At 37.8% G+C, this 24,277-nt stretch overlaps 1 protein-coding gene across 1 annotated transcript; it reads right to left on the reverse strand.

Moving 5' to 3' along the window:
* Positions 1–294: 294 nt before the first annotated feature.
* SARAF (store-operated calcium entry associated regulatory factor) lies at positions 295–19,424 on the reverse strand. Its single transcript, XM_019750523.3, has 6 exons — positions 19,173–19,424; positions 11,648–11,826; positions 7,628–8,033; positions 5,650–5,779; positions 4,852–5,003; positions 295–3,066 (listed from the first exon to the last, which is right to left on the reverse strand). The coding sequence occupies exons 1-6, from the start codon at positions 19,273–19,275 to the stop codon at positions 3,041–3,043; spliced, it is 996 nt and encodes a 331-aa protein (XP_019606082.3). The 5' UTR covers positions 19,276–19,424; the 3' UTR covers positions 295–3,040.
* Between the last annotated feature and the right edge of the window lie 4,853 nt (positions 19,425–24,277).

The raw sequence follows: 24,277 nt of genomic DNA on the forward strand, positions 1-24,277 counted from the left end.
GATTGGAGCAGGCCTACCCAAGTCATCAAGGATAATCTTTGCTTAAAAGTCAACTGATTGTACACATTAATTACATCTACAAAATACGTTCATAGCAATACCCAGAATAGTGTTTGAGTAACTGGGAACTATAATCTAGCCAAGTTGACACTTTATATAAAACTGACCATTAATCCTACCACTGGGGGTAATGCCAAGCAATCTGCATTTTTAAAAGTCCTTCAGTGATTCCGATGCTCCTTCACGTTTAAGAACCACTGGTTTAGAGACCAAATCAACAGAGAAGAACAAATGTCGGGAGTCAACCACAATGTTTTATTACAATTAGTCAGTATCTGTTGCTTACAATTAAAGAATCTCAGGAGATTCACCATACATATGAGGTTCTTAGTAACAAACAACAGAAAACGACTCTACTAAATTGGGCAGAAAAGGAATTTATTAATGTATGTATCAAACAGCTCACAGAATCGATGAGAAGGCTGGCACACCCATCTTAGGAAGAGGCAGGTTTTCAGGCATGCGCATCCAGGCAGCACACCACCCAGCCAGGACATACCACAGCAACTGTCCAGTTAGAATGTCTCCCTAGGAACTGCCACCAGACACTCACCAATACCTCCACTAAGGCTCTACTCTATCACTGCTGGGAATAGTCTTTTCATTGCCCTGAGGTCTTTGTGCCACTACCTCCAAGACCCAGAGGAAGCACCTGATTGACATAAGTTAGTCACGTGACAATGCCCTAGTTGCAAGGGGCAGGAAGAAGTAATATTTGACCCTCTCCCCTAAGGAGCTCAGAGTAGTAAGAAAAACCTGAACTTAAAAGACAATTATAATGCAGTGTAGCAAGTACAATAGTAAAAGTGTGTACAATGTGTTATGGAAGAGCAATAGATAAATTTAAGCCAGTCTTAGAGGATAGGGGTAAGAATGGAAGAGATCAAGGAGATTTAGAGTATGCATGAAACTATAGAAACATGCTTAATTGGTTGAAAGTATCAGAAATCCCATCCTAACATCCAAAAAGTTCTGCTGAACCCTCACGTGACTAAAACTGTAAAGCTTGTCTTCAGCTCCTTTTCACCTCTTTTCTCCTTTTATGCCCTCCCAACCAGGCGCACCAAGCTCCCAACTGAAGTACCCCACATTCCCTAGATCCCAATCCCTGTTGCAGGCCATCAACTCCCCAAAGGGACCCAGTTCTATTGTCCTCTATTCTCTGAGTCTTAGATCTTGGAAGTGATACCTCAGAATCTTTTCCTTAACAAGGAAGTGTTACACACACAACACATAAACAAGGAACTCTCTAGTGGGGATGGGGGTGAGGAGATCTTAAGCCCTACATACTCAGTTTCTTTGGCCTCCTTCCCTCCAGGTAGCCTCTGAAAGAGCCTCAAAGAACACCACTAGGATTTCTGAGAGCAGTCGGAAAGCCACCAATTTAATCAACTCTATATTCACTATTTTCGCACAATCTAAATGACCTGCAATAATGTATTCAAAAATAGAAATCTCAGCAGTGTTTTAAAAACAGCAAATTTAAATGCAGATCAATATAATCAGCCCAATCTATAGTTTTAAATTAATAAAATTTTTTTACTTTGCTCTCCATTGCATACTCAATGCAAGATTATCAATGCCTGTAGCAAAATAAATAAATAAATTAAAACCCAAAACAGTAAGCAAATGGGGAAAAAGGCAATAAGCTGATTTTCCTTTATTCCATCCCTTTCTACTACGGAGAAACAGGGTAAGAATTTTGTGCAACAAACCTACTAAGGAAAAACGTGTTTCCTCTGTAACATAAATTAAAATTTCTACTAAGTTTTACCAATAAAGAAAGGATAGTTTCATTCACAATACCCTTTAAACTACTCCCTAAATTACATTTTAAAATCTAAATAAGGGTTTGTTTTCACATGGTTCCTAAAAGGTAAAAATGAGACTCTCGGATTACAGAGCTTAACTAAAACAGACTATATAACCTTTGAGGATTGGGAGGCTTAGAGATTTATTCTTTTTAAAAAGCAATTTTTTAGCGGAGGCTTCCTTCCACACCATTTCTAAATTACTTTTTTGAAAACATTTACCAAATACTGGTAGCTGAGACAAGACTACCATGGAAAATTATTGTTTAGGGAACCAGACCTTCTACATGAACCCTTTTCCCTCTGGGAAATAGGGCAAAAAAGTAACATCAATCTGTGTCAAAGCAGCTAGAAAGAATAAGAATAAAATCCCTTGTTGGTTTGTTTTCATCATTTTAATGTAAGACCAAAACAGACTGCTACAACAATATTTGAGATTCCACAGTGAACTGCATGCTTTTGGTATTAAAAGACCTTTGTTGAAGCATGTGAACTTTACCTCTTAAGAAATGAGTATGGGGATTTCAAGAATTTTTTTCAGCACACAATCATTCACAACAACGTTCTAGGTACTTATTTTTTCTATCGTTTCCGAAAAAAAGTAATTCACACTTACCAGAACCCCCTCCGCCCCACCACCACAGAAGAATTCAAAGTTCCTGAGTTCAAAAGTGATCAAATCCCACAGGTTCATAAATCAGTAGTCCAAAGCTTGGTTTAAAAGTTTGAAGAACAGCAAACACCAAATACTAAATACCAAATAGACTATTATTGTTTGTATGAAGTAATGACTCATCAACTAAAACCAGACTGAAATTTTCTGTACCCAGGGTCTACTGGTAGAAAGCCTTCACTCTTAATGCTTCTCATAGCATCACAGGTTTTAGAAAATAAACAATATGTTTTCAGCATTCCACAGTAATCTTCTTTCAAACACTGTAATAAATATCTGCATGTTACACTAATATACAATTTTCTACCTAAGCATTTTGTCGTATTATCAACTCTCAGTCTCAAATAATAGAATACAAGAAGCTATATAGGATAAAACACTACAGAGCTTTTGAATATTCCTTTCCCCAGCTGTTAGCAGGTAGCACTTTTTTTTTAAGAGAAAGTGATGAAAAATCAGAAATTTTGCATCCAATGTTTGACTTCAACTTTTTACTTTATCGTCTTCTGGTACCACCATACCCTAAATGAGAAGAATAAAATTTATATTAATTTTTAAAAATGCACTAGAATTGCTCATAAAGTTAAACAGTAATACATTTTCTTTTTAGCAATTGAGTAAGAGAAAGATGAAGGAAGGAGAGAATGAGCGCCCGGTGGAACAGCACTACACAGGGCATCGCCTCCCCACAACGGCCCTCCCCATCATCCAGTCATCAAGTATACGAAACTCACACATGCTTGCAACGAACAACTTTTAGTCAGAAAACCAAAGATGTGTTCTATGGGGGGGGGTCAATGTGGTACAGGCAACACACAAAGTCTAAGCCAAAAAGAAGGAAGGCCAATGAAGCCTAAGCCATGTCCTACTACCTCGCCCAACTCCAGCGGTAAATAGAAGTAATGTGGGGGAGGGCTACAGACTTTCAAAGTCACGCACATACAGGCGTGCTAACACATAGGTTACAAAAGAACAGTGTTCCGTCTGGAAAGTCTCAATTTTTTTCAGGTTTTCCTTTAGGGTTTTTTTGGTAATGTTTTTATGATTTTCTTCATATAAGTCCCGTACGTTTCTGATTGACACTTATGATTTCTTACAATTTGTTTCAACTAAAAGTGAGTTTTCTTTTGTCACGTTGTATCCCATGCAGTTCTATTTTTATATATCCTCCCAATCACTACTTTACCTTTTCTCCCCAAAAGTAACAACTACCTTAGCATCTAACACCATAGGTTAGTTTTGCTTGTTTTCAGACACGTAGATTTATAAAATATGAATGTTGTAATCATATTGTACATATTCTTTTGTGTCTAGTTTCTTTACATTCGGTAGACATACCACGTGATTGCATATAACTATTCATTCTCAGTGTCGCATAGTATTCCATGGTATGTATATAACTCAATTCATTCATCCATTTTACTGCTGATGGATATTCCAGTTGGAGGTTATAATGAATAGAGATGCCACGAACATTCTTGAATTTATAGTTTTGTGTACAAGCATATGCATTTCTGTTACAATACATTTGAGAGTGAAACTGCTGGGTCCTGGGTATGCTTATGTTCAATTTCAGTAGGTAACGCCAGTTTTTCAAAGTAATTGTGTCAAATTTATATTCACACCAGCATTATAAAAATTTCACTTTTACATTTCTAAACATTTCTAAACATATGTAGGTATAGTCTATCAATTTCAAGAACTAATCATTGTTCTATAACTGCCCCCTGCTGAAGACAAACTCAATCCCACAGCATTCCATTACTGCCTCGCTACCTACCACCTCCCATTCTCTGCTAATTAGATATTTAACTCCAAATAGTTAATGTTTTTAATATTACATCTTCACGTTTTGCAAAATGTCCTCTTAACAACTGCAAGAAACATTATAATCAAACTTTTGACAATTATTTCAAGTATGACTCAATATATTTTTGAGTTTTACTGAATTTAGAAAGTTCAAACTTCTACTAGAAAAATCCACTTTAGAGCTTAAAGGATCCCTACATATCACAGAATTAAACATACATAGACACCAATGTCCAAGAAAGTTTTAGTTAGAACCTTGGTTAGTGGTAGAAGTGAGTCTAAACCAAATCCTTGTTTGATTTTTAAAAAATGTTTAGAAGTGAAAGAATGAATATGAATTATATTTTAATCTCAGTGAATTCTGCTATTAATATTTCTGGTGGGAATGCCAAATAAAACCACTATCACTAAATGTATAGTTAATCATCCTTCTTAAGTTCCAAAACTATTTCTGTACTTTACTGCTATGTAATAGAAACTTCTATATTTTGCTCTTACCTGATGCTGTTCTGGATTTTGTCTCTGAACTTGAACATGCTGAATGGCTATCTGAGCCTCCATGAAAAGGTGAGTAAGCACGTCTATTCCATGTGCTGGAGTACGAGGGTTGAGATGGGTAGTACCACGAGTCTGAAAAGGGTGTTGCTGCTCTAGAAAGACATAAAAGTGTGTCAAGCATTGTTCTTGTGCCTTTAATTTTTAAATACCTTCCTATTCCTAAATTATCAGAAAAAAATCTTTTTACCAAGTGTTTTTCTTCAATGTTCTGGTATATTAGGGTTAACTTGAAATAAATACTGTCTTATATCTCTGGTCGTTGCCATGGGGGAAGAAAGTGACAGGGATAAAAGGCATTTTCTTTCTGAATTTGCACTCAAGTAAAATCTAAACTTAAACTACCAATAATACTGAAGACATTCCAAAATCTGGCTCCACGCTTTTTCCAGCCTTGCTTCAATCATTCTCCTACCAAACCAGTCTGCCAACTATTCTCCAAAGGTTGTGTTCTTTCCTGCCTTCTCATTTTCTCAGATGTCAAATAAACAGTCATTTTCCTATCTCATATTATCTATAAAGATGACATAGGAAGAAACATAATGAAAAGAAAATAACATACATAATATCAATCAAAGCATAGACAGTGTACCTTCTCCATCCCCAGAGAATCCGAATTAATAGGGTAACGTCACTGTAATTTATTTTCCGTAACAAAACCAAATCAAATTATAAGGAAAACAAAGAACTCTCTAAAGAAAAGTTGAATTAAAGACCAAGTGAGATAAATGCAAAGCCTACCTATTGCTGCCAAACAAATATCCTAATATTCCTCCAGTTCCCAAGCCAGTCCAGAAACCTGGTCCTGAATTTTCACGTCCTTGTTGTCCTGTGAAAGCACTGCCAAAACCATAAGTTGCACCATGTGGTCCTAGAAATAAAAATGATTATGTATATCATTTAAACAAAACATAGCATACAAAACCAAACATAATATGACACTTCAATTATTTTATCTGTCTTATTGTACTTATCAGTAATACTCAGATCTCAACTTATAAGTTAGTTGCATTCAAAAAGTGTATTTCTAAAATATTGGTTTATAACTAAGAAGCGCCTTTCCCACAGACATAAAAAAGAGGAATGTATTTTAGGATTGGCGGGACCTTCCCATAAGCTCACATTTGCTCTGGTTAAGATCACCTACTAGAACATGATCCTCACTTATCAGTTACTTCCTTTCTGCATTGTGAACATCTCTACAAGCTCCAGGTAACAGCTATATTTGAGTGTCTAATGGAGGAACCCATTAGAGGCAGCTACTAGATATTTATTAGTTGGGAAGTCAGATCTTAACGGGACCAAAAAAGCATCTTCTGCTCAGAGGAAGTATTCTTAAAATTGATGTATAATATACATAAAGGAAAGTGTGCTAATCTTACATGTACAGCATAATAAATTTGTATATATGTACCCACGCATGCACTACCCACATCAATAAATCATTTCTAGTACCGCAGAAGGCTCCCTCATGACAATTCCCAATAGATAGCCATCCACATCAGAGATAAGCTTTACTCTAACCTCTCTCACCATACTTTAGTTTTATCCATGCTTGAACTCTATAACTAGAACCAAAGAATAGGTGCTCTTTTGTGTCTGGTACACCATTATGTCTATGAGAGTCAACCTCACTCTTGTATATACCACGTTTTAGGTTTTTTAAACTGATGTGTGGTAGTACATTGTGTGAAAGGAAATCACAATTTGTGTCATTTTAATGTTTATGGACACCCTATTTCCAGTTTTTGGTTACGGTGAATAAAACTGCTACGAACATTCCTGTGCATGTTTTTTTATACACATACTCGTATGCATGCATTTCTCTTAGATATGTATCAAAGAATGGAACTGCCAGATCATAGGGCAGGCATGTGTTTAGTAGGCATTTAGTTTTCCAAGGTGTTTTACCATTTTACCTCCTACCAGCAACTTCCAGTTGACTATACCCTTGCCATTACTTAGTACTGTGTTTTTAAAGTTAGCCATTACAGTGGTTATATGGTAATTAATAATGAATTCAGTGTGGTTTTAATCTGCATTTTCCTGAAGACTAATGAGGTTGAGCACCTTTTCATATTTTTATTGGGCATCTTGACATGTGCTTTTACGGTAAAATGGCTGTTCAGGTCCTCTGTCCATTTTTAAAATTGGGTTGTCTGTCTTTCTCAGATTTGTGGGAGTTCTTTATATCTAGATACAAGTTCCTTATCGTATAGATGTCTTATAAATATTTTCTCCAAGTATGTAGCTTGCTTTTTCACTCTCTTAATGTTTTCTTTTGATGACCAAATGTTCTTTCATGGCTGGTACTTTTTGTGTTCTAAGAAATTTTTGCCTATCCCAAGGTCATGACAAGTATTTTCCTACATTTTTATCTAGAAACTTGTTTTACCTTTTATGTTGACATCTATCATACTTAATAAATGTCGTGTATGGTGTGAGACAGAGTTCAAGGTAAATGCTTATTACCAAATCTGATCAAGTTTTTCTGATTAAGATGATTTGTAATCTAATCATGCAACCTAGAAATAGTAATCACAAATACCTCAGAGAAAAAAAGAACAGAATTAGTAAAAAAAAAAATTTGAAAGTAAAAAATAAAATGAGAAGACAAATCTGCTTTGGTTTCCCAATGCAACCATTTTCTATTTCAGAAACTGCACAGAATTCATACCTCACATCTACCCGATGATGGCCATTGGCCAGGCAAACATACCTGTGAACTCTGGCTTAAAGCCTGAGGGAGGGGGTCCTGCTGAGTTGGTGAATCTCTGATGATGATGGAAATTTGGAGGATATTCAGAATATGGTGGAGGAGAATCTTGACCATTGCTAAGGAATAACTTATACACTCCAAAGGCAACAGCAAGTAGCACCGCGATGGTAATCAATCCACTGAGGCCACTGGAAACTGGGGAGTACAACTTATTATAATAATCAGAGAAAGAGTTTTTTCCAGACTCTCTCACTTTCTTCAGGCCAAGTTCCGTGTAATCTAAGTTATACTCCAAGCCACAGGAACCTCTTAGTACATACTGGTCTTCAGAAGATTCATAGCCTTCACAGCTCACCACAGTTTTTCCAAATTTGTATGCAATATCTAAATCGGTCTTACATTCCCACTGTGAAAAGTAGAAATAGGTTATTAGAACAAAAAAATTTTTTTTTCTCACTTAATGCATATCATTTGTACTATCTATCTGTCAGAAAACAGCAAAATGAAGCAAAGAAATGATAAAACAAGATTCAGGACAATGAGTCTTCCTGTGTTGGGAGAAGGGCAAGTTCGGGGCCTCGAAGATATTGATGTTGAAGGTCTACGTAAGCTCGGTGGTGGGCACATGAATGCTCATTTTGTTACTATTCCTTATTCTTTACGTATAGGTGTAAGGAATTATTTTGTACAAATTAAGTATTCCCTAATTTATAAATTTTAAGCAAATTTTCTAAATGGCAACTTTTTGCCACTATTGTTCAAGATGCTCTCCTCAAAAATAGAAGTTTTTATTTCTTAAGGCTCAAATATCAGCATCATATATGATATGATACCTTCATATAACATTACAGATAGCATATAACCTTCTGAGAAAAGCTTTCTATGCAAAGTTTTAAAAACCATGGACTAACTCTTCAGAGTACAATCCTGCTAGTAATTCTCTTAAGTTTAAAGATTTTCAAAAAATGCAGAAAGAATCCATGCTAGCCTCAAAAATTTCTACCTTTAGAAGAAAAAAAAAAGCCCAGGTTTAATTTAAATTTTATAACTATATTTTGAGCTGAATAGCTAATATGCTTCTTTAACAAAATTTAAAGAGACACAAGCTAAAATAGAGTTGGATTGGCTCTATGACTGGTTCTATCGCCTTTCTGTGAGTTTATCTCTAAGAGGAAGACAAATTACCTCTTCTCTCAAACTTCAGATACACTATTTTTATAACAGCTTTAATAAGACATAATCTACGTACCATACGTTCACCCATTTCAATGGTTTTTAATATATTCAGAGTTGTGCCACCATCATCACAACCAACTTTAGAATATTTTCATTGCCCGTATCTCATACCCATTAGCAGTCACACCTTATTTCCCCCCAAATCTCCCAGTTCTAGGCAACCACCAATCTTTCCCTATTCTAGACATTTCATGTAAAAGGAATAATACAATATGCAGTTCTAAGTGACTGGTTTCCTTCACTTAGCATAATGTTTTCAAAATTCACACATATTGTAGCATTTCAGTACTTCACTCCTTTCTATGGCTGAACAACATTCCATTGTATAGATATATCATATTTTGTTTATTCATTCATCAATGATGGATATTTGGGTTGTCTACTAGTTAACTACTATGAAGAATGCTGCTACAAAAATTTATGTACAAATTTTTGTGTGGACACATTTTCAACTCTCGAGTATATTCCTAGGAGTAGAATGGTTGGGGTATATGGTAACTAATCTTTTGAAGAACTGCCAGTTTTCCAAATCAGCTATACCATTTTATATTCCTAACTGCAATGCACAAGTTTCTCCACATCGTCACCAACATTTGTTTATCTGTCTTTTTTATTACAACCATCCTATTGGGCATTAAGTGGTATCTTATTATGGTTTTGACTTGGATTTCCCTGATGGCTAATGATGCTTATCATTTTTTCATGTGTTTGTTGGTCATTTGAACATATTCTTTGGAGAAATGTCTAGTCAGATGTTTTGCCCATTTTAAAATTTGGTTGTCTTCTTATTCAACTGTAAAAATTCTTTCTATATTCTAGATACAAGACCCCTGTCAGATATATGATTTGCAAAAGCTTTTTCCCGGACGGGCCTGGTGGCTCAGGCAGTTGGAGCTCCATGCTCCTAACTCCGAAGACTGCCGGTTTGATTCCCACATGGGCCAGTGGGCTCTCAACCGCAAGGTTGCCGGTTCAATTCCTCGAGTCCCGCAAGGGATGGTGGGCTCTGCCCCCTGCAACTAAGATTGAACACGGCACCTTGAGCTGAGCTGCCGCTGAGCTCCCGGATGGCTCAGTTGGTTGGAGCGCGTCCTCTCAACCACAAGGTTGCTGGTTCGACTCCTGCAAGGGATGGTGGGCTGCGCTCCCTGCAACTAGCAATGGCAACTGGACCTGGAGCTGAGCTGCGCCCTCCACAACTAAGACTGAAAGGACAACAACTTGAAGCTGAACGGCACCTTCCACAACTAAGATTGAAAGGACAACAACTTGGAAAAAATCCTGGAAAAATACACACTGTTCCCCAATAAAGTCCTGTTCCCCTTCCCCAATAAAATCTTCAAAAAAAAAAAAAAAAAAGCTTTTTCCTATCATACAGGTTGTCTTTTCACTTTCTTAATGGTATCCTTTGAAGCCCAAGTTTTTAATTTGGATAACATATAATTTTCATATTTTGTTGCTGTTGTTGCTATACCATTTTATTTAGAGGAAGATTTGTAAGTTTGCTGATTTAGGTAAATAAAACAAACTAAATCTCTATTAGTATTTCATGTTGTCAATTTCTTAATAATATGTACTAAAAGTGGCTTCTAATTATTAAACTCTTAGAATTAGAAGAGGCTCTCCTGCTACTAAACGTAAGTCAATGTATGATATCCTCTAAACTTTTTTGCTAATGGTATTCTCTTCTCTATCTCTTCAGCTCTAAAAATCTTATGCTTCCTTCCTAACACGGCACATACTTTCTTCTTTAAGTCTTTCCCAATTCCCCCCACTTTGTTGGTACCAACATGTAATTTGAGTGCTTGTCTTATCTCCTCTACCGGGAAGAGAGTTTCTTGGGTTATGACTCCATCTCTTTCGCTTTCCTATACAGTTTCATATATGTTTAATGAATGACGTCCCCTCACCATTAGTATCTTTTTCCCCATCAAGACTGTAAAAGTAATTTAAAAGTAAAATGAGAGTGGGACGTCTGAAGATTCTTGATTCAACTGGCAATAATAGAAATAAATGTTGTGAATTAAGTATCACCTAGTAAATCTGAACTCTCTCTGTGAACTGCACATATCATGCATACAGGTTGGAAGGGGAAATCAGCAACACAAGTTTCTTGCCAAATGACCAGTCATCTTAAAACCTTTTAAAAAGCTGGCAGAATACAAAGCAAAATATAATAGTATTGATTTAAACTGAATTCATTTAATAAAATCTATTCCATTTCTAAAGAATAAATTTTGGAATTTCAAGAATATGGTCCACCCTAAGTACAAAATGCCACAGTCAAAACAATAAAGACCACTGAAATGCTTTTGTTCAGAAGTAACCACCCTCAGTTCTAAAATAATTTTAAAATCAGCTGTTTGAAGCACAGTAGGAAGACATGTATTCCCACTGTTTACAATCTACAATTCTTTACCATAACTTTAATATATTTCTTAAGGATAAGTTGGTATTCTTTAAGGAATGGCAGAAAACTAACAACCAGAAGAAATCCTACCCTCCCCCATCCCAAGCATATGAAAAGTATTGAAAATTTACTAATGTCTTAAAAGAAAGTTCTGGTACAGAAAATTACAATGAATATTTCCAGGCCTTAAAATCAGTTCATTTCTTGTGGAAGAAGTTTCTGCCAAAGAATGAATAAATGATTTATCTTTATAGGTTTTAGGTTAACCTGAGATTTTCTATAGGTGCTACCCCCAAAATACTGAAAAATGCCATAATAAACACTTTATTAAATAAAAATCCCATTTAAACTGCCATCAACATAATGAATATTACCTGTACATCAAAACCATCCCAGCCTTTGTTCTCACACTGTATGACTTTTGGCGTATAAGAATCACATCCAGCTGTGCCTCCAACACATTTCAACTGTGGGATCGGATCCAGCCTACGGGAGGTAGTATAGCGGTCATAATGGAGGGTAAGAGCTTTTACATCCCGCAGCAATATTCTGTCTGAAATAGTAAAGACACACGTGAACAGACAGTAAATATCTTGTCAAACATATAAAGTCATCCTAATAAAACTCTTGTCATATGAAATACTTTCAAAAGTCAGGGTCTTTCTCACTTTTTGAGGATGACTAAGAAAAAATGAAACAATCTCCCAAAGCCATCCTAACTACAGAAAATGCAGGTGGTCACACCTTTAAGGCCTTCCTTCATTTCAGGCGTGATGCTCCCCAAACTGCTTCTACATCACAAGTTCTACATAATTTTTGCAAAATCAGAACAAAAAGTTCATTAACCTGAAACATACTATTGTACGACCACATTAATGGTTAACCAAAATGGCAAAAAATATACATCAATATACGTCAAGCACATTTAATGACTCTAATGTCTGTCAATAGGTGAATGGATTAATAAAATTTTGGTGTATTCATACAGCAGAATATTCTATACCAGTTAAAATGAGTGAACTACAATTTATGTATCAGTCTAGGAATATTAAAAACATTTTAAGTAAAATCCAAGATGCCAAATGTTTATGATAACTTTACATAAACCTTGAAAGCCAGCAAAACATTACTACATATTGTTAATGTTGATATGTGTATATAATGAGAGTATGCAAGCATGCACAGGAATGATTCAATCCCAAATTCAGATGAGTATCTCTGAGGAGAGAAGAGACTATTTATTTAGCTCCCCATCTTTGTTTTATTACTTTTGGGTGGAGGGGAAGATTTGCTGCAAATATGGTAAAATGTGAAGATTCAATAAAATTGTGTGGTGAGTGTATGGGTGTTCATTGTGTGTGTATTTAAATATTTAAAATATTTCATAATTATACAAATTAAAAATATTTAAACTGTTTTATAATTTCAAAATCACATTGACAAAGAGGTTTCAGAATAAGAAGTCAAACAAGAAAATTATGTCTGGCATTCATATACATAAATGAATTTTAAAGTATTACTGGAAAATTAACAGTCTTCCTCCTTATCGCACTTGGATTATGATGAAAGATGACTGTGAACTGGTTCACTCAACATCCATTTCACTCTCAAATTTGTATGCCTTCTTGCAAAGCTAAAAGAATCGCAGAATCTCTTGCAACTTCTGTTCCCAAAAAGGGACTCAAGCCAGGTCTAGAGAACAGACCTTAAACTCAGACTGTGTACGGTGTCCTTTGCCTAACAAGCAGTCATAGGAGCTCTGGGTTTTCGTGACAGCGTTCCAGCACCCCTTAATCAGCTTTGTGGATGTCAAGAGGCTTGATGTGAGCAATCCATTTTTCACTGCTGCATGTAGCAGGCATCACTTTCTACCATTTTGTTAGCATCGAATTCCCTGTATTCAACCTGCCATGATTAACACAATTTGCTGCCTCCCAAATTCTACTAAAACTACAATAAATGGATTGTTTTGTTGACATGAATAAACAATGTCAAGGAAAACAGAAAAGGAGATGGCAACAGAATTTCGGAAGGTGAAAGCAGATGGACTAGTGGTAGGTGACTAAGCCAAATGCCAGACCAACAGGGTTTGGAAAACTGAGAACCAACCTGACATACATAACAGAATCCCTAAAAAGAACAAGAAATGGCAGCTCTTGACTTGGAGATGCCTATAATAAGCACTACAAGGCGAAAGCTACTTGAGAAGCTACAATCTCCAGACCCCCTCCCAACTCTACACTGCTGCAACTTGCCCCTTCTCCACCAGGAAAATGTCTGGAGACGTATTCTCTAAGAATGGTAAAAACCGAAGGGCTCTGCACTGGGGCATAGTTGGCACAGCAGAAAGGTACAAAAACATAACAGGGTGCCCAAGTAACTGTATGCACTCTAAATGCTAAAAGCATAGACCACTTTCCCACATGGCTCACAAAACGCTAGCAACCATTTCTTTGCCCTCTGAGTGAGAGACTGGGAAGTCTATTCCTGCTGTAATCTAACCAACAAGAAATACATATATCAACATCAGGAGTTTTCCCCAAAAAGAACCGCCTAAGTAACCTTACAGTCACCAGGTCGCCCCACAGTAAAGTTCAAAATCCAAAAGCACCAACCACACATTGATAAGCTTCCAATCAGCTTTTTGGTTCCCACCAGTAATCATGAGCAGAGAGCCAAGAATTACTAAAAATATGAGGAAACCCCTAACATGGAATACAGCAACCAATACAAAGCAAAACCACAAAAGCAATTTGGAGGAAAGAGAGACTGTACAGAAGAAAAATTTAAAAAAAAATTTTTTAAAGCTATGATCCTTAGAAATATAAAACATTGCATACATAAAACAGTCGTTTTTAAAAGGAACACTCAGAGAACAAAACAAGAACTCCTGGAAATTAAAGACAGGGCAGCTGAGATGAAAAACTCCATAGAATTGTTACAGGTAAGACAATCTCCTAGGAAGTAGAACAAGAAGATGGAAAGCAGTAGGGGGGAAAAAAAGAAAATTACAGGACCAATTCAGAAAGTCTAAAAATCTAACAGGGGATGGGACAAACTCAGTGATATAATTTAAGAAAAATTCCCACAACTGAAGAATGTGAGCTGTCCTACTAAAAGGACCCAATAAATACCCAGGCCTCAAAACAGACCCACACGAAGGTATATCATTGTGAAATCTTAGAACACTGTAGACAATAACTGCCAACAAATTGTCAGAAAAAAAAGGGAAAAACAGGTCACATACAAAAGAGAAAGAATTAGAAAAGCTTCCAACAACTCAACAGGATAGAAAAAATTGAGAAATGTCTTCAATATCTAATGGAAAAAGACTGGCTGGGTATAGAATTCTAGACTGTCACTCAAACAGGAGGGTAGAATTTTCAGGAATATTAGTAATGGTACACAGAGTTCTTTCTAGTCACAAGGTGGGGGGTGGGTGGGAATTTAACTCACAAGAGCGAGATAAAGCCACTTTTATCCACTAGTCAATCTTGGCATCATTAATGGCAGAACAAATTGACATTACACTATCTCCTATGATGTAATCCCCAAAAGTACTTAACATGAATCTAATCAAGCCTTTGGACGTAAGCCAGTTTACTAAAAATACAGGGAAGAAAGAAAACCAAGCTAAAACAACATCATGAGAAAACAGAATCCAGAAGGTAGACTATTCTAAAGGACAATTGGCCCAAATTCTTCAGACAAGTAGTAGCATGAAAAAAAGGGCTGTCCTACCTTTAAAAAGACTGAAGGGATAATTCAATTAAATGCACTGCATGTTCCTGGATTGGGTCCTGGTTTGAACAAACTAGCTTGGATGTTTTAGGGACCACTATTATATCTGAATATGGAATGGGTAATTAGTGATATTAAGAAATTAGGTCAAAGAGCATTTTATGAACTTGACTCCAAAGGCAATGGAAGTAAAAGCTAAAATAAACGAATGGGACTATATGAAACTTAAAAGCTTCTGCACAGCAAAAGAAACCATTGACAAAATAAAGAGGCCACCAACTGAATGGGAGAAGATTTTTGCAAACAGTGCCTCCGATAAGGGGCTAGTATCCAGAATATACAAGGAACTCATGCAACTCAACAAAAAAAAAAAAACAACAACCCAATTGAAAAATGGGCAGAGGACTTGAAGAGACATTTCTCCAAAGAGGACATACAAATGGCAAATAGACATATGAAAAAATGCTCAACATCACGAATCATCAGAGAAATGCAAATCAAAACCACAATGAGATATCACCTCACCCCAGTCAGAATAGCTATCATCAACAAGACAAATAGTAACAAATGTTGGAGAGGCTGTGGAGAAAAAGGAACCCTCATACACTGTTGGTGGGAATGCAGACTGGTGCAGCCGTTATGGAAGGCAGTGTGGAGGTTCCTCAAAGAATTATGAATAGAATTGCCATATGACCCAGCAATCCCTCTCCTGGGTATCTACCCAAAAAATCTGAAAACATTTAGAGATAAAGACACGTGTGCTCCAATGTTCATTGCAGCTTTGTTTACAGTGGCCAAGACATGGAAACAACCAAAATGTCCTTCGATAGATGAATGGATAAAGAAGTTGTGGTATATATACACAACGGAATACTATTCGGCAGTAAGAAAAGATGATATAGGAACATTTGTGACAACATGGATGGATCTTGAGAGAGTAATGCTGAGCGAAACAAGTCAGACAGAAAAAGCAGAGAACCATGTGATTTCACTGATATGTGGTATATAAACCAAAAACAACAAAAGAACAAGACAAACAAATGAGAAACAGAAACTCATAGACACAGACAATAGTTTAGTGGTTGCCAGAGGGTAAGGGGGGCGGGGGGTGGGGGGTGGGAGATGAGGGTAAGGGGGATCGAATATATGGTGATGGAAGGAGAACTGACTCTGGGTGATGAACACACAATGGGATTTATAGATGATGTAATACAGAATTGTACACCTGAAATCTATGTAATTTTACTAACAATTGTCACCCCAATAAATTTAATTTAAAAAAAAGGAAAAAAAAGAAATTAGGATTAGTTTTGTTAAATGTGATGTTTTTACTATGTGGAGAAAACTTCCTTTAAAAAAAAAAAAAGGATGAAAACTGGAAGACTTAGGGGTGGCCTGTCATGATGCCTATAATTTACATTAAAATATTTCTACATTTGAATAAAAAAGAGTTGAAAGAAAACAAAGAACTTAAAAAGACTGATAATTTTCCATAAAAATTTAAAATACCCTTCCAAGAATTCCTCTAGCAGACAAACTAGAATGACTCAGCATCAAGGGATTCTACTAGGAGAAGTATTTGGCTTTTCCAGTATTGTCACAGAGGTAGACAAGAAGAAGGTAGAGAATGGCATCCAATAGTGTCTGTCACACTTGGTACAAACAGTAGAAGAAAAAACATTTTATTTAGAGTTTCTGGACCTACAAAATCCAAGAGAACTTTCCAAAAAACAACCCTACTATAGTAAGAGAATTAGGTAAAACAGCTGCATATTTTATCAAGTACCAAAAGTCAACAGCTTTTTCTATACCTGTAATATCCAATTACAAATGAAAATGGAAAGCCTATTTCAAATTAGTGACAAATTACATACCTACAAAAATATTTACAAATAAGCTTAAGGTCAAAATGTGATCTTCATATATAAGAAAATACTATGTAAGACCTAAATAAATTTAATGCACTTCCAACCAAGAACCCAGTTGGGTTTTTTGGAACCGGAAGGAAATTATGTTAAAGATCCAATGGACACTGATTTGTGGTTCTTCATTTATCCTATTAAATTTTTCTATATTCTAAAGGAAAAAAAGAAACCCAACAGAAAAATTAATGTTTATAAATAGCCAAAGAATTTTGAAAACTACATTGCCTACCAGATAATAAAGCTTACTATAAAGTTACTATAATCAAAATAGTATGGAATTGAAGCGGAAATAGACAAGGGAACTGTGAAACAAAAGAAAGTCTAGAAATAAATCCAGATATATGTGGGAATTCAATAAAAGAATAATGTAACCTATTTAACAGAAAATGCATGGGTTCTTTAATAAATGACACTGGCATAACTGACTATACAGCTAAAAGAAAATCCTCCTAAAGCTACATAAAAAGTTAAATCCACATGGGCTAAAAATCTAAAATTTCCAAGAACTATATTAAAATAAAATGTGCTCTACTAAACCCAAACTACCTCCTCATAAATAAAAAATTTAACAATGAAAAGGTTCAACGTTTAAAAAGCCACCAAGTATAATTAAACTTAACAGGAATAATAACTTGAATTTATTGTAGCAGAGTTAAGATAACGTAAAGAACACTGCAGTTATTAATAATTCCCATCACTACCTTGCTTATGACTTTGGCCAAATCACTTAATTTATCTATATAAAAGTCTCCTTTCCTGTAAAATTAAGACAATAAATCCAAGGTAAAATTGGTTGTGAAACTTAGATATGAATACTAAAATTATCTAGCAGAATACTTGACACATAATAGGTGATATAGTACGATACAAATTACTGAACATGTTTATGGGGCTATATACACATGGGATACCACCGTGTTTCCCTGAAAATAAGACCTAGCTGGACCTAATGTGTCTGTTGGAGCAAAAATTAATATAAGACCCGGTATTTATTTTGTTGTGTTATGTGTTGTTATGTGCCGTGATGTGACGTGACGTAATGTGAAGTGACGTTATGTTATACCCGGTCTTATAGGAAAATAAGACCAGGTCTTATGTTAATTTCTGCTCCAAAAGACCCATTAGAGCTGATGGTCCAGCTAGGTCTTATTTTCAGGGAAACACGGCATTACCATAGCCCTACAGCATCTTTCCTCCCTAGAGGTCCTAAAGGTCACTATGTTTTGTGTCCCCCAAAAGTCGTAAGCTGAAGCACTGATCCCAGTGTGATACTATTTAAAGGCAGGGCCTTTGGGATGTTATTCATTTTAGATGAGGTCATGAAATCAACTAAAATGACTTCTAAAGATGTTCTAAAGAACATCTAAAGATAACATCTTTACATCATAACATCTTTACTCTTCAGAACAAAAATGAAATTGTAATTGTTTTTAATTCTAATTTAAAGCATGCATCATTTATTAAATGGAAATCTGTATGTATGTGATACGTATACACATACATATATTAATTACAAGGAATATTATTATTCCATAAAAAATTATTTACATAATTCTAATAACATAGTGATATAAAAGAACATTTTCCCTAAAAATCTCTTATGTCCCACCACAAAAAATAATATGAAAATATTTCTTATATTCTAAAGTACAGTTTAAAACAATAAGAAAAGCTGAAATAACACAATGTAATTCACTCTAATGGTCAGAATAAGACGCATGAGTTCTGCTCTCATAAATGTTATGATTCTGCTAACCTACCTACAAGGTCTGCTGCCTCGTCCACTAAGCGTGACTCAGAGACTGTGGATGTCAAGGCAACTGCCAGTCATAGCAACAGGCAGTCACGAAAACAGTCAGCGACATCAGACACTCATGAAAACAAAGCGAGATGCGCAGGTGAGTGTCGAGCTTTCCAGCCCGACTCTGGCATAAGGGCTGTTGCCCCAGAACAGAGAAAGTGGGCAAATTCTGAGAGTCCAGAGAAAGAAGGAAGGAGATGTTAGAATACTAAGCTGTCCCGCCCCGCCCACTCCCCAACAATCCCCACTCTCCCGTAGGACTTCTGCGAAGACCAAAAGCGCCAGGCGGCTCACAAATAAATAGAGAGGGGGACGAAAATGAGGAATTAGAGCAGAAAGGCTCAAGGGGCGGCAAACGGAAATGGTCGCCCGCGAAGCCTCCCGAAAGCAGGCTGAAGGCGGCAGGAAGGGGCGAGTGAGGACAGCACTCACCAGGATTGTTCCAGCCCAGGACAGGGCCCCCGATCAGCAGAAGCAAAAGGAGGCTGAGGAGATGGCAGCGTCCTATCGCTCCGGGCCCACCAACTGCGGCCATGGCGCGCGGCTGCCAGGCATTCGCAGGCCGGAGCCGAGGCTGCGGAAGTCAGCGCGTCGCTGCTTGGCGATGCTGGGAGCTCGGGCCACGGAAAACGGAACGTCTGTAGGCAGAAGCCCAGCCACTACGAAGGTTCGGCCGCCAGTGTCACGTCACTGCCGCCGCGGCGCGTGGGGGAACGTGAGTGGACGCTGCTGGTCCCGCCCGTGGTGCTTTGCGCGGACGTGGGTGGGACGCCGCCATTGAGGGCGGAGCCAATGGCGGGACGCAGAGGCTGTGGGCGGGGCCGCGGGCCGCCCGGCGGGAGGCTCTCCGCTCAGGTGGTGCGGTTAGAAAGAAACCAACTCAAAGTGAAATCTAAGATATGTAGTCAAGTTATGTATTTACAAAAACCTCAATAACTTTACCCTTACTATGCCTTATTCAACTTTATGTCTTCAGCACCTAGCATAGCACCCGGCACTATTCGTGTTCTATTACTGCTCGCTAAATAGAGAAGATTCGAGCGAAAGGTAGCATGGAAATAAATTGTCTGGTTTCAGAAGCTCAAAATCTTTACATATTTCCTTGTACGTGGTGGCAGTAAGGGTTTACAAAATACCAGAAGAGAAACTACTGCCTAAAGAGCCAGCCAGAGAAAACAGTTCTAAAGTGCAGAGGCATTTAAGGTCTGACAGGCCTGGTTTCTCTGGTTCATTCATTCAACATATATAGGTTGAATGCCTTGGTGTGTCAGGTACTCTTTTAGGCATGAAGGATACACCCAAGGTCCTAGTACTCATGGAGCTTACACTGAAGTGGGATAGGACACATAAAGCTAAATAATAAATTAATAAATATAATAGGTAGAGACAAGGGCATTGATGAAAATAGAACAGTGAATAGGAGTACAATATAGAGACTGGGAGGCGACTTCAAGGAGAATCTTGCTGAGGAAGTGATTTCAAAGATTTGATACCTGAATGATGAGAAAGAACCAGCCATGCAAAGATCAGGGGAAGAACCTTCACGGCCTGGTGAACAGTGGATGCAAAAGCCCCAGCTTTGTGTTTCGAGGAACATCGTTCACTAATTTGACGAATATTTTTATATATTGACCACCTACCAATACCTAGTAGTACCTGCTAGGCACTACTCTAGTTTCTGGGGATGATACAGCAATGAATAAAAAAAAATTGAGGGTGGGGGTGGGGGCTAAAAGAGGAGAGGCAAACAAGGCAAGTATAACTGAAGCAAAGTAAATTAGGGGAAGAGTGGAACGAGAGAAGACAGAACAGTGGTGGCTTGGAGTGGGACCAAACGGGACTGGAATAAAGATAACAGAAAATTCTAGTCTCAGTACATTAAGTTTGAGGTAGGCACTCAGGTAGACATATCATGTAGACACTTGGATACACAAGTCTGAATTTCAAGCTAAGGTAAACTTGGTAGCTGTTATCAAAATGAAGACAATATTTAATGCCACAGAAGGAGATACAATGTGTAGGGAGAGAATTTAGTTTAGCTATGGCAGTAGCAATGTCTGAACCTGATTTGGATCCCGATTCAAACAAACTATAAAATAAATGACATTTATAAGACTGACATTTATAAGACAATTGGAAATGTGAACACTGACTCAATATATAAAGGTATTAAAGAATCATTTTTCATGTGTGATAAATGTACTATGACTATTTTTAAGAATTATTTTAGAAAAACTAAAATATTAAAGGTTAAAAATTGTATAAGGAATTTCCTTCAAAATAATATGGGGAAAATAATATGACAGTGTGGGGAAGCAGATGAGGAGTATAGTAAAACAACATTGACCATGTGTTAACTGTTGTGGATAGCTGATGGTACATGGAAGTTCATTATACTATTCGGACTACTTTTTTTTATATATATTTAAATTTTTCCATAATAAAAAGTTCTTTAAAAACTAAAACTTTTCTGATTTGATCTGTAAGGTAGTAATTCAAAATTAACAAAATTGTGGGGAGGATTAAATCAGATAAATATTTAAAACACCAGGCACATAGCAGCTGCTCAATAAACAACAGCTCTCTTTCTCTCACTCCCATTCCCATCTTTGTGAATTAACTTTGGAGGACAGGAAGCCAACTGAATGAAAAGTTTTGAAACTATGAAAGGTTAACTATTATGTAAGAATACTTAGAGAACATTTAAAGGAGTAACATTAATGTTTAGTATTCACTTGGCAAACTGATGAAGAAAACTGACATTCTGCCTTTTTCATATAATTATTTTCAAGCTTTAGTTTGCATAGGAAATCTTTAGGGTGCTTGTTAAAATTTCAGATTCCTGGGCTCTGCCCACAAAAGTTCTGATTCAGGTCTGGAGTGGGACCCAGAAGTTTGCATATTTAGGAAGCATCCCAAAGAATTCTGTTGTAGGTGGTCTTTGAAGTACAACATTTGGAATCACTATTTTTAAGATCTCAAGTGACTCTTGACAACATCTATAGACCAAAAATAGTCCTTAAGGTAGTGTTTTCTTCCTAGAAATACTGTGAATCTCATGGGAAAGTCAAATGACACAATCTCTTAGGATCCTGTGACCATGGAAGCAAAAGAATATAGATCCCTCTGACCTGAAGAACAATCCCAGTTAGCGATAAATGTCACGAAGGATGACTGTCTGTAATGCCCAACCCATTGTATTCACAAGTGGAAACTAGCGGACTAGCACTTAACCTTGCCACAGGGGCTTGTAGAAACTCCAAAAGGCTTCCTAAAATGTGATTTTCCCCAGGAGCCAAGCTATGAGCCTATGAGATAAGAACCTATCACTTCCCAATACCACCACCACTGATCAGCTATATCTGCTATGTTCCCCATTCCCTGCTTTCAAGGATGGAATACTGTGAAACAAAGCAAGAAAAGGTGTTAGTGGTGACTATTTGGGATGGGATCATTTACTTCCCCAGGAATTCTACCTACTCCTTTCAAGATGGTTGGGGAGGATGCATACACCTACTTCAGATTAGAGAGCTGGTGTCCACAGACTGTCTAAACAGCAACATTTCTACAGCATTCGAGGTCTGGAAAAGTGCTACATACCTCATTGCTGAATATCACTATGGTCACCTTCGAAATACTCCCCTTGGAAAGCTATGCATCAATGCCAGTGCCTAGTCCACCCTTCAAAGCAATTTTGGAACTCTTTTTCTGGAATGGCCATCAGAGCTGTCGTCTTATTACTCTTGATGTCCTGAATGTCATCACAATGTCTTCCTTTCAATATTTCCTTTATCTTTGGGTAAAGAAATAAGTCACTGGGGGCCAGATCAGGTGAGTAGGGAGGGTGTTTCAATACAGTTATTTGTTTGCTGATTAAAAACTCCCTCACAGACAGTGCCGTGTGAGTCGGTGCATTTTCGTGATGCAAGAGCCATGAATTGTTGGAGAAAAATTCAGGTCGTCTAACTTTTTCAGGCAGGCTTTTCAACACTTCCAAATAGTAAACTAGGTTAACTGTTTGTCCAGTTGGTACAAATTCATAATGAATAATCCCTCTGAGAGCAAAAAAGGTTGGCAACATCCTTGCCATAAGTTCCCGAACTTAATTGTCAGATCTCTTATATTCGAGTGTGCCTTGTGGTTTTGCTACCACAATCCTTAAATGGAAACTCTTCATGGTACAGAAGATGGCAGAACTTTTTGCACTAACTTGAATTTAAAAAAAAAAAATCCTACTTCTTCACAAGACACCTATAGATTTCTTTGGGACATTAAGCATCAAGAAGTGACCTGCTTACAAAAAGAATTGTAATTCAACCCCGGAAGTAGTGGAGAAAGGCAGAGTGGATAATACCTTTTGCTTCCCAGTAGCTCTCATTTTTAAAGCATGGTGGAAACCATTCACTCCACAAAATTTTACATGCCAGTTTTAGTCTGATGACTGAAGATTTTAAAAATTCAAATCTTATGTCACCCACCTCTACCTGTATCTTTTTAAAACCCTTCAAAAAATTCTCATTGCTCAGAGAGGGGGAAAAAACTCCTTATATAGGACCCTACTGTATAATCACAGTCCCCAAACCCCAGCAATCCTGCTGGCCTTCTCTCCTCTCCAGCAGACCAAGCTCCAGGCACCCAGAGTTTGCAGCCAAAGCTCACCCCCTCCACCCCCTCCACAAACACACTCCCCTCTCCACGACGGCTTTTCCCTCTTCTCCAGTTAACACACCTGTTCATCCCTTCCGGTGTTCCTCCCTCGGGGAAATCTTTTCTGACTGCATCGAAGGCTTTTATGGGACTATTAACCCATTTTCCTAGCAATTATCACTGTTGCAATTTCACACTTTTTTATGCCTGTCTCTCTCACTAAACGCAAGCTCTTGGAGGGCAGAAACTGTACCTCGTTTTGCTCACCCAAGGGCCAAGACCTGTTCCCAACACATGGTAAAGGTTCAGTAAGTTTCTACGATGACTTAAGTAAATGTATTTGTATCTCTGCTCTCTCCTTTTTTTCTAGCCATGTTACTACCAAAAACCCAGCGATTCTCACAAACTTCCAAGAGATCGGCTTTGTATTAAATTCACCCCTGACTGGATCCCGCTACTCCGTTCTCTGGAGGTAAGTCTCACCAGAACCCTAGTTCTATGTCGGAAACCGAGAAGCCAAGTGCAGACCACCCAACGAGCCTTACTTCTTCGTTACAAGGCTGGGAGGAGAAATGGGTGCGCTTTGAAGATCGCAACATTCTCCCCCAAAGACATCACACCTCCCGAAGGTCAGCGGCCACTTGCGCTCCCTCCTCACAGAATGTGGGACGTTGCGGGATACCGGAGAGGAGCTTCAGACCGAGCTTCCGCCAACCCTGAGGGGAATCTGGGGGCTGGCGTCCGCACGCCCCGGAAGCCGACCTGGGAGGAAAGCCTCCGAGGGCGGCGATCTGCAGAGGAGCCGGCCTGGGAAGGAAAAAGTCGGCTAGACAGCGCCGAGCCCGCGCGCCCCCCGCGTCCCTCGCGCCCCCGCTCGAGCGCGAGCCGCC

Source organism: Rhinolophus sinicus, chromosome 16 (assembly GCF_057876585.1).
Source record: "Rhinolophus sinicus isolate RSI-liver-muscle chromosome 16, RSI-T2T, whole genome shotgun sequence".
Taxonomy (NCBI): Eukaryota; Metazoa; Chordata; class Mammalia; order Chiroptera; family Rhinolophidae; genus Rhinolophus; species Rhinolophus sinicus.